The sequence below is a fragment of the Oncorhynchus nerka genome, linkage group LG23 (assembly GCF_034236695.1).
Source record: "Oncorhynchus nerka isolate Pitt River linkage group LG23, Oner_Uvic_2.0, whole genome shotgun sequence".
Taxonomy (NCBI): domain Eukaryota; kingdom Metazoa; phylum Chordata; class Actinopteri; order Salmoniformes; family Salmonidae; genus Oncorhynchus; species Oncorhynchus nerka.
Window position 1 is genome coordinate 50520503 of NC_088418.1, and position 16080 is coordinate 50536582.

Here is a 16080-nt window from a genome sequence, read left to right on the forward strand (position 1 = left end):
AAGTCCCATCCCACATTTACTCCAGACAATAATAGTCTCTCTAAATGTGACCTCTTGACCTATGTATGCTATATCTCGGAGGCGGAAAGCTGTCCACATTCCATCCCCCCCTAAAGACCCATAGCCCTGCTGTTGCTGCTGCTGCTGCTGTTGTTGCTCCTGCATTGCAATCAGACGAAACGCTAGGACCCCGCGGACAACCTCTTTGGATGACACAGAACAAACTGCGAGTTGAGTTTTGGCCACTCAAACATGGAAAAGTTTAACTGACAGCGCATAACTAACTCGGCACTCTGAATTGGACGATAGGTAGGCTAGGCCTATCATACCGCCACCAGGGAATTGTTTTTGTGGAGAGATCGATTTTGGGAATCAGTGTCTACGTGCGCAACTGAAGTTTTATTTGATTTGTTTTGATTTAGACTGCTGTGCAATAGTATGATTTTTAGTGTTTGACGTTTGCTCTGGGAGTCAAAGGAGTGCTGAACATTAATAATTTAACCAAATGGATTATGTTCATTTGGCGCAAAAGCCCTTATAAGAAGTTGTTTTGTTGTAATGTTCTGGATATGTTTTCGCAGTATACCTTGCTAAGTGAGTGATGATTGATTTGGATATGTCAGCACCGCTGAGCGCTCATCCACACACTCCATCATTCCTGGACTGGGGAAAGTAAGAAACCACCTGTTGTGAATGCTTTCTGGAACTTACCACGGATCTACGGCGGCTGCTAAAACAAGACATTGGAAAGTTGCGCGCAGAACGCACAGAGACATGTAAACCCGGTATGTCTTACACGGAACACTGAGAACTCGTTTTGTATTCATGGGACAGACTAATGATCCCAATTGAATTGAATTATATTCATTTTAGTTAATGATGTTGCCATGGTGGCGTGGGTTAGGATGAGGAGTCCTGTCTTGGCCACCGATTGCTGTTGCGCTCAGAATGGCTCGCGAGGACGCGGTGAGGTGCCTGCGCTGCCTGCTCTACGCGATCAATTTACTCTTCTGGGTAAGAGAAGCGGAGACCCCCAACAGGTGGCTGCGTTGTGCTACACATGCTACACAATGCGTACAACTTCACCCCCCCCCTCTCATCCATCCACCTCAATGCGTGTCTCCAAGGCGCAGAAAAACAAATGAGCAATTTGCATCCCAAGAATGTTTGGCATTCTAGTGCATGCTATTTATAGGCCATTATATTTGATAAGTGCTCCAGGGTTGTTGTAGTGGATTATGCCAGTGTTGAACACATGGCAAAATCCCCCTAGGCAACATTTTGTTGCCATACCAAGTCCCTGGATTATATTTCACTGCCAGAAGCATTTTCAGACAAAACATATGTTGAGTGGAAGTGTTTACTGTAGGCCTACTTGGCAAAACTGTAATGTTATGTGTGTGTCTGTGTGTAATCTGTGTGTCTGTGTGTTCTATCTCTCTCTATGTGTTCTACTCCTTCAGCTCATGTCAATATGTGTCCTGGGGGTGGCTGCTTGGCTCAGGGACTACCTGAACACTGTACTCACCTTGGCGGCCCACACCAGGTGAGTGATATGGATCTCAATGTTGACACCTCTCAGTGGGCAGTGGGCAGGTACTGGGAGGGACAGGAGGGAGATAACAGGGAGAAAGTGGGAGAGGAAGATAATTAGCATATATGAGCTGGTGCAGTAAATAAGAAGAGGATGAGAATAGAGGAGGAAGGAGACTGATAAAGAGAGGAGGGCTGTTGGATAATATATCTCACTTCCTCAATAAATTCCCTCGACTCATACCTGGCAACCTTTCCACAAATCATCAACGGCATAACTTTTTTAATTCAACAGTTTCTCATCACCTAGACCTGTCCACAGATCACCATCTCACCCCTCACTGGCCCCTGACAGTAACTGCTGCGGTAGAGGATTCCTACATTCCTACGGAGTGTAATCACTATTTACTGCTGGCTGCTGTATTCATAAATAATAATGCAACAGGCCACACAGGGAGAGAGAGGGGGAGAGAAGAGGGAGGGAGAGCAATAGCAGGATGGATAGATAAATAAACAAAAAGTCTGCCAAGTTACCCCCCCTCTCCCCCTCTCTCTATCTGTAGGCTGGAGGAAGCAGCAGTTCTCACGTATTCTCCGGCTGTCCATCCCGTCATCATTGCAGTGTGTTGTTTTCTTATCATTGTGGCCATGGTGGGCTACTGCGGCACACTGAAATGCAACCTTCTACTCCTGTCCTGGGTACGTGTCTGAATGAAATGAACGTGTGTTTGCGTGCAAGTGTGTGTGTGTGTGTGTGTGTGTGTGCGGAAACTGGGATGAGCTCGGTTTAGTTGGAGAAGCGGGTTGTAATTGCTGTAGATCTCTGTCAGGTCTTCTTTAGCTATCAGTGTTAGTTACACATTTATACAACCTTGAAATACATACACGCAAGCACACACACACACACACACACACACACACACACACACACACACACACACACACACACACACACACACACACACACACACACACACACACACACACACACACACACACACACACACTAACACTAGCCCCCCCTATCTATCGTCATGTGCTATTGTCCCCATCATCTGTAACAGCCTGATGTCTTCTACATCTCAATAAAGTCATAAACCCTGGAACAGGCCTGTAAATTCAGGCAACAGCCACACAGTCGCGTAGTTCCACCGTTCATACACCGGAGGGAGATGCAAGGAGAATTCCCCCCTCGATTTTACAGCCGTTACTCATCCGATGCAGCGCCACAATGGTCATTCATCATCCCGTAAGCGTGTTGCGCCGCGTCTTCTGTTAGCGAACGCCCCCTCTGAGCGAACGAGGGCCTGGTGCAGGGATGTTGCCGGTGTGTTGCGAAATGGCGCTCCCGTGGATAAGTACAGCTGTAAAACTATTCACCGCTGCTGCTGTCGGAGCCTGCCTGAGTAATGGTACCCTGGGCAATGATGGATGTCCAGAGAGAAGGAGGGGGAGGGAGGGAGGGAGAGAGACACAGAGAGAGACACAGAGAGAGAGACACAGAGAGACAGAGATATACACACAGAGAGAGAGAGACACACAGAGAGAGAGAGACAGAGAGAGAGACAGAGAGAGAGACAGAGAGAGAGAGAGACACACACAGAGAGAGAGAGAGACAGAGACACACACAGAGAGAGAGAGAGACAGAGAGAGAGAGAGAGAGACACAGAGAGAGATAGAGACAGAGAGACAGAGAGAGAGAGAGAGAGAGAGAGAGAGAGAGAGAGAGAGAGAGACAGAGAGAGAGAGAGAGACAGAGAGACAGAGAGAGAGAGAGAGAGAGAGAAAGAGAGAGAGACACATAGAGAGAGAGACACACATAGAGAGAGAGACACAGAGAGAGAGAGAGAGAGACACAGAGAGAGAGAGAGACAGAGAGAGAGACACAGAGAGAGAGAGACACACAGAGAGAGAGAGACAGAGAGACAGAGAGAGACACAGATAGAGAGACAGAGAGAGAGAGAGAGAGACACAGAGAGAGAGACACAGAGGGAGACACAGAGAGAGAGAGAGAGACACAGAGAGAGAGAGAGAGAGAGAGAGAGAGAGAGAGAGAGAGAGAGAGAGAGAGAGACCCACACACAGAGAGAGACACAGAGAGAGAGAGAGAGACACAGAGAGAGACAGACAGAGAGAGAGAGACACAGAGAGAGAGAGACACACACAGAGAGAGAGAGAGACACACACAGAGAGAGACACAGAGAGAGAGAGAGAGAGAGAGAGAGAGATGGACAGATAAGGGTGTGATTATCTCAATCACTCACCACTGTCAGTGCGGGACAACAAAAAGAGAGAATGAAAGAGAAACAGGGATAAAAGAAAGGAGGTAAAGAGGTGGATTGAGTCGGAGCAGGTGAAGGGGAAGGAGAGAGAAACCCACTGAGGTACAGAAAAGAGAGAGAGACAACCCCCAAAAAATCCATTTCCATCCAACCATGCATGCAGATGACTAAACAATGTATCATCTCTGTGCTTACAGAGCATGTGCTACGGAGCATTACTTTACTGCACATGTGTTGTATACATAACATGTATTCCCATACAGAAGCAATTGTGGCAGCACAACCCACTATTTCCATTGACCAATTATGTCATGCATACAAAAACTATAACAGGGCAGGTACATCATTACTCATATAGATTGGAAGGGCAGGACATCGGAAAGGGTGGGGTGGCGCCTGTTTTGTGGCTCTATCTCCCAGGTGTGCTGTGTCCAGAGACAGAGAGGGAGGGGCTTCCTGTGTCAGTCTCTCCCCGACCAAAGTGCCTGGATTCTGGGTCTCCCTCACGCTTCGTCCACCCCTCCATTGGGACTTCATTCATCCCTCTCTCCTTGCAACTCTGCCCTGGCATTCCTGTGTGTTCGCTGGCGCACTGCGGAGACAATATTATCTTGTTTGAGAGGGACAATGGGTAACGCTATCCCACCCGTCTTTGCCCACTTATGGAGAGGTGGCTGAAAGGGGTGAGTGGCGCTTGGGTTACCCACATACCCATTCACCAGCTGGGGCGTCCCTTTCAGAGGGACGCCCCCCACCGCCCCGACTCTGCTCTCTCTACCTGAATAACCCCCCTTCTCCCTTCAATCATAGCTGTGGTGGGCAATTGATGGTGCCTGGCTTTAAGCTCAGTTAAAACCTTTATATGTTATAGGTAGTTCTGTTGTGGACTAAGCTAGTGAAAAGCCTCAAAGCGTCCATTTAGGGACTCTAAGCAGTTGTTGGGATGTTTGTAGATGTTTATATGCGTGCAGTGGTGCGTTGTGGGATATTGGGGGTATGTTAGGGACGACTGCATGGTCTTAAGTTAATCTGAGAAGCTGTTCCAGCGAACGCGTAGAAAGGTCGCTTAAAAATAGTCCCTCCTTAAAGACGCCAAACAAATCCCCCTTAGCCTAAACTTATACCTCTACCCCTCTCACTCTTCTGTTCCTCCACCTCTCTTTCCCTGTCGTCCCTCTCTCGACCTTGTATACGTGTTAATTGAGTATCAGCGAGGGAAGGGAAATATGCTGTAAGTCTCTCTACACAGGAGGAAATCCATTCCTGGAAGCCTTGACATTCCATTCAAACAACTGCAACCCTCCTCTAACCTCATTGTGTGTGTGTGTGTGTGTGTGTGTGTGTGTGTGTGTGTGTGTGTGTGTGTGTGTGAAGAGAGAGAGAGCTTCCTGCCTGAAATGAAATGTGTGAAACATAAAGACACATCTCTGTGAGAAAGGTAATACACTGAGTGCACAAATTAAGAACACCTTCCTAATATTGAGTTGCACTCCCCTTTTCCCTCAATTCATTGGGACATGGACTCTACAAGGTGTTGAAAGCGTTCCACACGGCTGCTGGCCCATGTTGACTCTGATGCTTCCCAAAGTTGTGTCAAATTGGCTGGATGTCCTTTGAGTGGTGGACCATTCTTGATACACACATGAAACTGTTGAGCGTGAAAAAACCCAGCAGCATTGCAGTTTTTGGCCACCCTTAAACCAGTGCACTTGGTACCTACTACCATACCCTGTTCAAAGACACTTAAATATTTTGTCATTCGTCCTCTGAATGCCACACATACACAATCCATGTTTCAATTGTCTCAAGGCTTAAAAATCCTTCTTTAACCCGTCTCCTCCCCTTCATCTACACTGATGGAAGTGGATTTAACAAGTGACATCAATAAGGTATCAAGGTTTTCACCTGGATTCTCACCTGGTCCGTCTATGTCATGGAAAGAGCAGGTGTTCTTAATGTTTTGTACACTCAGTGTATATTGAAGCTAGAAGGGGTCAAGGGAAGTTTCATATTCTCTTCACACCTGGAAACCGTCCTTGTAGAATGGTGAAGTATTGAAGTACTGATTGTGTATGTTTGGTATATGCGTGAAGGACTGTGTTAGAGGGGGGTTCGAAGGGTGAAAAGGTCACACAGAGAGAAGAAGACAGGGGAGATGTTTTTGAGTGGTGAGATGAGGTGTGTGAGTGTGTGTCTGTGTTGTTTGGGACTGGCCTGCTCTAAATGGAGTGTAGCACTAACAAAGGCGAGGCAGAGCCATCTGTCTGCCAATAATATTTACTCTCCAAACAAACAGGCTGTCAGACATACCCTGTACCACTAACATGCCCCCAATAGAATAGCTGACACACGCATCACTCTTCATAAGACCTGTGTGTGTTTGTCTGGTGTGTGTGTGTGTGTTTGTGTGTGTGTGCGTGTATGTGACATGAGTGGAACAGGCGTCTGGAGATTGAAGAACATAACATCACTACTCATTGTGTGTGAAAGCACTTTCTCCCACCATCCACCATGACGATCAATCACTCAGACAAGACACTACACAGTACATCTCTGTCTAGCCTCAACACTAACATTCTCTCTCTCTCTCTCTCTCTCTCTCTCTCTCTCCCTCTCTCTCTCTCTCTCTCTGTCTCTCTCTCTCTCTATCTCTCTCTCTCTCTCTCTCTCTCTCTCTCTCTCTCTCTCTTTCTCCTCAGTACTTTGGCAGTCTGTTGGTGATCTTCTGTGTAGAGTTGGCCAGTGGGGTGTGGACGTATGATGAGGTGAGTGCGGCACTGATTTTCTATATGCTGTATCTCTATGCTTTAGCTCTATGCTGCAGCTCTATGTGTGGGGGCTGTCCTTATAGGCCTGTCTGTATTTTGTTCTGTGCTATGAATAAACATAAATGCCAGTCATGTTCTGCTCTGCTCAGAGAGCTCGCCTCTTCCTCTGCTTACTTGGGCTACCCAATAAACAACATGGCCAGTGCAGGGCACAGGCCAACGAGCACAGGCCAACGAGCACAGGGAAATGGTACTGGTGCTATATATAAACAACCAAGAAATCTAACTAAAAGAAACGTCCAACGTCTCAAAATTCCACAATGTCCCTAAAGTGTTGTTGGGTGAAACCAGGTTCCACTGCATTTTTTTTCATTGTTCCCCTCTAATCAGGGACTGATTTAGATCTGGGACACCAGGTGGGTGCAATTAATGATCAGGTAAAACAGAAAACCAGCAGGCTCCGGACCTCGTAGGGTAAGAGTTGAATACCCCTGAGATAGGGTATAATTGTGTCCCCCGTTCCCATCCCTCCCTCGTTCCCCTCCCTCCGCCTCCCTCCCCCTGCCTCCTCTCTCCCTCCTGCTCAGGGTGTGGGTGTTTGAACACAATGGGCAGGGCTCTCTATTACAATGGGTTCTCCCCTACAGGGCTGCCCCTCCCCTGGTCCAGGGGCTTATCTCTCCACCATGAAAGAGCCCACAGTGGCTTTGATGTCCCATCACAGTAGGTGATACTCGCTCCAACCGCGCAGGTGTGTTTGTGTCCGTGTGTGCAGCACCTGGTCACTGGCTAGAGTAGTGTGTATGGCAAACTGAGAAAGGTGTGTGTGTGTGTTTGGTACTTGGCTACAAGCCTGAGGATGTGTGTGTGTGTGTTTAGCACTAGCACCTAGCCTTTGAGTCCACAGTGCCACCCGCCTCCCTTAGTGTGACATACCTGCCATGCCACAGGGGGGTTGTGGGTATTGTAGTCTTTGTGCCTTGTCCTTTATCAGAACCCTGATAGGGTAGCACCAAGGTAGCACCAACCTGGCCTCAGGGTAATTCTGGGTAACCTGGGTCATATTATGCTTCTCACAATCTCATTACAAGACTAGAGGAGAGAGGGATAAAGAGTGAAGGAGAGAGGAAGGAGGAGGGGAGGGAGGCCCAAGGGTGTGTTAGGTGGAGGTTTTATTGGAGAGGAGAGGAGAGGAGAGGGGGATAAGTTATGCATGCTAAGTGTGTCAGACTGTGGGTCTGCGGAACAGCTCTGGTCTGGTTCCCCAGAGCCCAGACAGGGGTAATTGTTTAGACAACAAGCTGTTGTCAACCTCAGCAACTACATACCGGAGTGTTGGAGGCCTGGGAAACACTAGAGGAGAGAGTCCGAAGTTGCGTGTTTGAAAATATTTGAGGCATGGTCAAAGGATTGGACTATATAACTAGGCTTGAAACAGTACGGTTTCATGGCTTTCTGTTGAGTGTCTTGTGTCAATACATGAACTGTACAGGAAGTTGAACTGAAATATATAGCTGAACTGAATGTAACTATACTGAGTGAAATGGAGTTTAGGGCTGACCCCATTTATTACCATAGAGAGCCCTTATTTTCTATGGTAGTGTAGGTCAGGGTGTGACTGGGGGGTTTTCTAGTTATTATTTTCTATGTGGGGTTCTAATTTAGTTTTTCTATGTTGGTGTTTGGTATGATTCCCAATTAGAGGCAGCTGGCTATCGTTGTCTCTAATTAGGGATTATATTTTAGTAGCATTTTGTCCACCTGTGTTTTATGGGATATTGTTTTGAGTTAGTGCACGTAGCACCTCTGTAGTCACGGTTCGTTGTTTGTTTGTGTCATTCTTTCTTTGTTGTTTTGTGCGTTTTCAAATAAATATTATGTAGAAACCAGATCGCGCTGCAGTTTGGTCCGATAATTATTCCAGCAAACGTGACAGAATGGTACAGTCCATCACTCTAAGACATGTGCTACTGAAATTATCTATGGTTATATTAAGTAGGAACAATGGTGCAACTCTAATAAAAATAATATAATTTTATAACAGATTCGGGTTCTCCCGTGTTGGATAGTGGTCGCTGTTCCCGGTTCTGAAACACGTCAGTGTGCTGTTGTCGCTATGTGCATAATAGCAAAGTTAACCAGCATATTGGTGTTGAGAACAATGTGGCGGAGGCAGAGAAAACACCCTTTGCCTTAATTGTCTAAGAAAAGTGAGGAGAAAGGAAATCACAACATAATTAGGTCTATAATCAATAATAAGCTTTATAAAGCATCCATATATATTTACAAAAATAATACAGATCCTGCTTATATTGCCTGTTTGAGTGTCTGGTTCATAGCATACTAATTCTGTGAGCACCAAGCCTTCGCGAGCACCAACCACAACATGTCGGTTAAATCATTTCACAAATTCGGCTGTTGTTTAATCTTTGCTATGCTGTCATAAAGGCTTTACACTTTTTATCTCGTTAAAACCGCCTCTCTGGTATTAGTTATAATTTATTTAGTGTTGTTTACACTGCTCTAAATGATCAGACAAATTATATTTATAATAATTATAATAACCCTCCTTTTTTTCCTTGATCTCATTATTGTTGGTATTACTATTATTGCTATGATCATTGTTAGTATTATAATAAGTAATGTCATTATCATCAGTAGGCTTAGTATAGCAGCCTTGTATAACCACCATCGAGCTGCAGGCCTAAGAGCGCATCCTGTTAGGACTTGATACCGTAACGTACTTCGGCCTATATTTCAATACTTATATAAGATATAGTACTGTATCAATCAATCAATCAATCAATCAATCAATCATTCATTCATTCATGTCATCACACAGCATATGAGTCATTCATGATTTGAAATGCAATCAAGCATTTTAATTTTAAAATAAAAACAACGCGAACTTTGAATACTTAGCATAAACAATAAATAAACGGTTCCATTTTGGAAATGACAACAGACTCTCTGTTATGCTTATAATTTATTGAGTGTTGTTTACATTGTTCCAAACGGTCAGAGAAATTATATTGTAATCTAACAGCTCCTGTTTGGCACATAAAATATGCACACAGAGCTTTGCTCCTTACCATCTTTTTCTTGATCTCCAGTATTTTCCACAACTAATTTATTCCACATATTTTTTACCTCCTGAGCAACCAGTTAACATTCCCCCGTTTCGAGTTGATTTGTCACCTTCTTTGCATCCATTTTGCTGTCACACGTGTTACGGTGTTCAGATTTTGCTATAGCCAATTTATTGGTGTGATAACGATATGCTATAGGTCATTTGGAAAGTATTCAGACCCCTTGAGTTTTCCCACATTTTGTTACATTACAGCCTTATTCTAAAATTGATTACATTTTGTTGTTTCAATGATCTACACACAACACCCCATAATGACAAAGCAAAAAACGTTGTTTTTTTATATTTGCAAATGTATATAAAAAAAAGCTGATATCACATTTACATAAGTATTCAGACTGTTTACTCAGTACTTGTTGAAGTACCTTTGGCAGCGATTACAACCTTGAGTCTTTTGGGTATGATGCTACAAGCTTGGCACACTTGCATTTGGGGAGTTTCTCCCATTCTTCTCTGCAGATCCTCTACAGCTCTGTCACGTTGGATGGGGAGTGTCGCTGCACAGAGGGGATGGTGCAGGTTTTCATCAAGAATATCTCTATACTTTTCTCCGTTCATCTTTCCCTAGATTGTGACTACAGTAGTCTCCAGTCCCAGCCGCTGAAAAACATCTCCACAGCATGATGCTGCCACCATCATGCTTCACCGTAGGGATGGTGCCAGGTTTCCCCCAGACGTGACGCTTAGCATTCAGGCCAAAGAGTTCAATCTTGGTTTCATCAGACCAGAGAATTATGTTTCTGATGGTCTGAGAGTCCTTTAGGTGCCTTTTCAGAAAGTTCCAGCAGGCTGTCATGTGCCTTGTACTGAGGAGTGTGGCCACTCTTCCATAAAGGCCTGATTTGTGGAAGTGGTATAAAGAACTTAAGTAAAAATAATTTAAAGTACTACTTTAAGAAGTTTTTTTGGGTATCTGTACTTTACTTTACTATTTATATTTTTGGCAACTTTTACATTAACTTCACAACATTCCTAAAGAAATGTGTATACTTTCTCCTTACATTTTACCTGACACCCAAAAGTAGTACTATCTTTTGAATGTTTAGCAGGACAGATAAATTGTCCAATTCACACTCTTAAAAGAGAAAATCCCTGGTCATCCCTACTGCATCTGATCTGGCAGACTCATTAAACACAAATGCTTCATTTTGGAAATGAGTGTTGGAGAGTGCCCCTGTGTAACGGTTTTCTTCTGGGGAAAAAGAGGCGGACCAAAATGCAGTGTGGTTAGTTTTGTACATCTTTAATAAAGCTGAAAGTACAACGATCTACAAAACAAGAACCGTGACAAAACCAAAACAGTCCTATCTGGTGCCCCAAAGACAGGAACAATCACCCACAAGAGACCTAAAGAATATGGCTGTCTAAATATGGTTCCCAATCAGAGACAACGATAAACACCTGCCTTTGATTGAGAACCACTCTAGGCAATCATAGACTTACCTAGAGTACTACTCTAACCACAATCCCTTAACTACAAACAACCCCAGACAAAACAAACCACATAAATCCCCATGTCACACCCTGGCCTCACCAAAATACTAACGAAAACACAGAATACTAAGGCCAGGACGTGACACCCTGGCTATCCGTAAATTTAAAAAAAAAGAAAACAAGAAAATCGTGCCCGGCTGGTTTGCTTCATATAAGGAATTTGAAATAACTTATACTTTTATTTTTGATACTTAAGTATCATAATTTTATATACATTTACAAAAAAAATCTAAAAACCTGTTTCCACTTTGTCATTATGAGGTATTGTTTGTAGATTGATAAGAAAAAAAATCATTATTTAATCCATCTTTAGAATAAGGCTGTAATGTAACAAAATGTGGAAAAAGTAAAGGGGTCTGAATTATTTTTGAATGCACCGTGGTTGATTTAATTAAAACACATAGGATTTGCCTATATATGGAAAAATACACATTTGAAAATTTTGACCAATTGATTGGTCGAAAGAACATACGACTCTCGGTCGACCAAGATTTTTCTTAGTCGGGGACAGCCTTAATGGAGTTACACTGTTATGTTCTGTCCAAGCCCTCAGTTCAGAGGTCAGATATGATCAGTCTGAAGTCCAGGATGCCCAACTATGGCCTGCAGCGTTACCAGTGGCTAACACACACCTGGAACACCTTCCAGACTGAGGTGAGAGGTCACTACCCCAGAGGTCACACACATCTACACAAACACTTAGTGGTTTTATATCATAACCCAAGAGCAACATTTTAATAAGATATTACATGTATTTATTAGAGGTTGTTAGTGTTTTAGTGCTTGAACATGCAAGATTGCTAGTTATAAAGGGTTGCTAATGTAAGTAAACTTTCTTTGACTGTGTGTTCCCCAGTTTAAGTGCTGCGGGGTCATCTATTTCACCGATTGGCTGGAGATGACAGAGATGGAATGGCCACCAGACTCCTGCTGCTCCAATCAGTATCCAGGATGTGCTCGCCACGCCCATTACCGTGACCTCAGTGACCTTCACCAAGAGGTGAGTGTCCCCAGGAGTGCCCCAGTGACCCTCTGACCTTATAGTAAGTGTTAGGTTGTGGCTTGACCTCTGGTGAACTGTTCACCTACTGAACCCTCTGACCCCACCCTGAAAAGAGATCATTACAGGTGATCATTACGGCTCTCTGTAGCCCCAGGTGGATCTTCCAATTGCCAATGATGTACCTTCCCCTGTGACATCATCAGAAAGGGACACACAGGCTTACATATTCCCATTCGCCAATTGAGTAAACCTGTTAGTTCAGAAGAAACAGAAACAATAACAAGAAACTTTTTGAAATAGGTTACTTACATTCTAAATAGAGTGGAGATGATTTTCTTGGAGTTGGAGTTTTCCACTTAATACTTTCACAACAACCTATTTCCAATGGGATGTCTATTTGCAGCCTGAAATGACCTGCCGTGTTCAATGGTGGAGAGAAATCCATACAACTCAATTAGAGCCAATCACAGGCTTGATAGCATAGTGTGCCTTCTGGCTGCCGCGGTTGCCAGATTGTTGAGACAGAGTGCAGCTATTACGCCTCATCAAGCCCATCAGGGGACAAGGTATGCCGTGGTCCGGGGCTGAGGGGAACACACAAACAAAGTCTAGTAGGGGGTGAGGTACGACAAACAATGCCAGCTAGCCTGCCAGTAGGATACAGAGAGAATACAAAGCAAACTCACCGTAGAGTCTCTCTCTCTATTTATATTTTAATAACTCACCTTTCTCTCACACACCCACACAAACACACAGGCAGGCATGCAGGCAGGCAGGCAGGTAGGTAGGCAGGCAAACAGACAGGCAAACAGGCAGGCAGGCAAACAGAAAGGCAGGCAGCTAGGCAAGCAAGCAGGCAGGTAGGTAGGCAGGTAGGTAGGCAAACAGGCAGGCATGCAGGCAGGCAGGCAGGCAGGCAAGCAGGCAGGCAGGCAGGCAAACAGACAGGCAGGTAGGCAGGCAGTAGGGCAGGCAAACAGGCAGTCATGCAGGCAGGCAACAGGCAGTCATGCTGGCAAGCAGGCAGGTAGGGCCGCACACACTCAGTCTTCTTTCCTCAGAGGGAAACACCCTCATCTCCCCATCTCCAGCTCAACCACTGTCCTGGTCTAACCCCAAACCATCCCTGTCCCCTATCCCATCTCCAGCTCAACCACTGTCCTGGTCTAACCCCAAACCATCCCTGTCCCCTATCCCATCTGCAGCTCAGTCACTGTCCTGGTCTAACCCCAAACCAACCCTGTCCCCTGTCCCATCTACAGCTCAGTCACTGTCCTGGTCTAACCCCAAACCAACCCTGTCCCCATTTCCATTTACATTTAAGTCATTTAGCAGACGCTCTTATCCAGAGCGACTTACAAATTGGTGCATTCACCTTATGACATCCAGTGGAACAGTAGTGCATCTAAATCTTTTAAGGAGGGGGGGGGGTGAGAGGGATTACTTTATCCTATCCTAGGTATTCCTTAAAGAGGTGGGGTTTCAGGTGTCTCCGGAAGGCTATCCCATCTACAGCTCAGTCACTGTCCTGGTCTAACCCCAAACCAACCCTGTCCCCTATCCCATCTACAGCTCAGTCACTGTCCTGGTCTAACGCTAAACCAACCCTGTCCCCTATCCCATCTACAGCTCAGTCACTGTCCTGGTCTAACCCCAAACCAACCCTGTCCCCTATCCCATCTACAGCTCAACCACTGTCCTGGTCTAACCCCAAACCATCCCTGTCCCCTATCCCATCTACAGCTCAACCACTGTCCTGATCTAACCCCAAACCAACCCTGTCCCCTATCCCATCTACAGCTCAACCACTGTCCTGGTCTAACCCCAAACCATCCCTGTCCCCTATCCCATCTACAGCTCAACCACTGTCCTGGTCTAACCCCAAACCATCCCTGTCCCCTATCCCATCTACAGCTCAACCACTGTCCTGGTCTAACCCCAAACCAACCCTGTCCCCTATCCCATCTACAGCTCAGTCACTGTCCTGGTCTAACCCCAAACCAACCCTGTCCCCTATCCCATCTACAGCTCAGTCACTGTCCTGGTCTAACCCCAAACCATCTCTGTCCCCTATTCCATCTACAGCTCAGTCACTGTCCTGGTCTAACCCCAAACCAACCCTGTCCCCTATCCCATCTACAGCTCAGTCACTGTCCTGGTCTAACCCCAAACCAACCCTGTCCCCTATCCCATCTACAGCTCAACCACTGTCCTGGTCTAACCCCAAACCATCCCTGTCCCCTATCCCATCTACAGCTCACCACTGTCCTGATCTAACCCCAAACCAACCCTGTCCCCTATCCCATCTACAGCTCAACCACTGTCCTGGTCTAACGCTAAACCAACCCTGTCCCCTATCCCATCTACAGCTCAACCACTGTCCTGGTCTAACCCCAAACCATCCCTGTCCCCTGTCCCCTATCCCATCTACAGCTCAACCACTGTCCTGGTCTAACCCCAAACCATCCCTGTCCCCTATCCCATCTACAGCTCAACCACTGTCCTGGTCTAACCCCAAACCAACCCTGTCCCCTATCCCATCTACAGCTCAACCACTGTCCTGGTCTAACCCCAAACCATCCCTGTCCCAACCACTGTCCCTAACCCCAAACCAACCCTGTCCCCTATCCCATCTACAGCTCAACCACTGTCCTGGTCTAACCCCAAACCATCCCTGTCCCCTATCCCATCTACAGCTCAACCACTGTCCTGGTCTAACCCCAAACCAACCCTGTCCCCTATCCCATCTACAGCTCAACCACTGTCCTGGTCTAACGCTAAACCAACCCTGTCCCCTATCCCATCTACAGCTCAACCACTGTCCTGGTCTAACCCCAAACCATCCCTGTCCCCTATCCCATCTACAGCTCAACCACTGTCCTGGTCTAACCCCAAACCATCCCTGTCCCCTATCCCATCTACAGCTCAACCACTGTCCTGGTCTAACCCCAAACCATCCCTGTCCCCTATCCCATCTACAGCTCAACCACTGTCCTGGTCTAACCCCAAACCATCCCATCTACAGTCCCACTGTCCCCTATCCCATCTACAGCTCAACCACTGTCCTGGTCTAACCCCAAACCATCCCTGTCCCCTGTCCCCTATCCCATCTACAGCTCAACCACTGTCCTGGTCTAACCCCAAACCAACCCTGTCCCCTATCCCATCTACAGCTCAACCACTGTCCTGGTCTAACCCCAAACCAACCCTGTCCCCTATCCCATCTACAGCTCAACCACTGTCCTGGTCTAACCCCAAACCAACCCTGTCCCCTATCCCATCTACAGCTCAACCACTGTCCTGGTCTAACCCCAAACCATCCCTGTCCCCTATCCCATCTACAGCTCAACCACTGTCCTGGTCTAACCCCAAACCATCCCTGTCCCCTGTCCCCTATCCCATCTACAGCTCAACCACTGTCCTGGTCTAACCCCAAACCAACCCTGTCTGTCCCCTATCCCATCTACAGATCAACCACTGTCCTGGTCTAACCCCAAACCAACCCTGTCCCCTATCCCATCTACAGCTCAACCACTGTCCTGGTCTAACCCCAAACCAACGCGGTCCCCTATCCCATCTACAGCTCAACCACTGTCCTGGTCTAACCCCAAACCAACCCTGTCTGTCCCCTATCCCATCTACAGATCAACCACTGTCCTGGTCTAACCCCAAACCATCCCTGTCCCCTATCCGATCTACAGCTCAACCACTGTCCTGGTCTAACCCCAAACCAACCCTGTCCCCTATCCCATCTACAGCTCAACCACTGTCCTGGTCTAACCCCAAACCAATGGTGTCCCCTATCCCATCTACAGCTCAACCACTGTCCTGGTCTAACTCCAAACCATCCCT

The 16080-nt window shown here is 46.3% G+C and overlaps 1 protein-coding gene across 3 annotated transcripts in view; it reads left to right on the forward strand.

Annotated features, from left to right (window-relative positions):
• Positions 1–235: 235 nt before the first annotated feature.
• The window catches only part of LOC115118013 (tetraspanin-12-like), a 29814-nt gene continuing 13969 nt past the window's right edge, over positions 236–16080 (forward strand). Inside the window, exons 1-7 of one of the 3 annotated variants that reach the window (XM_029646546.2) lie at positions 236–785; positions 874–1014; positions 1464–1546; positions 2097–2232; positions 6515–6580; positions 11772–11879; positions 12082–12225. In XM_029646546.2, the coding sequence (XP_029502406.1) occupies positions 949–1014; positions 1464–1546; positions 2097–2232; positions 6515–6580; positions 11772–11879; positions 12082–12225 (603 nt within the window). In that variant the 5' untranslated portion in view covers positions 236–785; positions 874–948. Of the gene's footprint in view, positions 1015–1463; positions 1547–2096; positions 2233–6514; positions 6581–11771; positions 11880–12081; positions 12226–16080 lie in introns of all 3 variants that reach the window. The other 2 variants (XM_029646547.2, XM_029646545.2) reach the window with 2 other exon arrangements.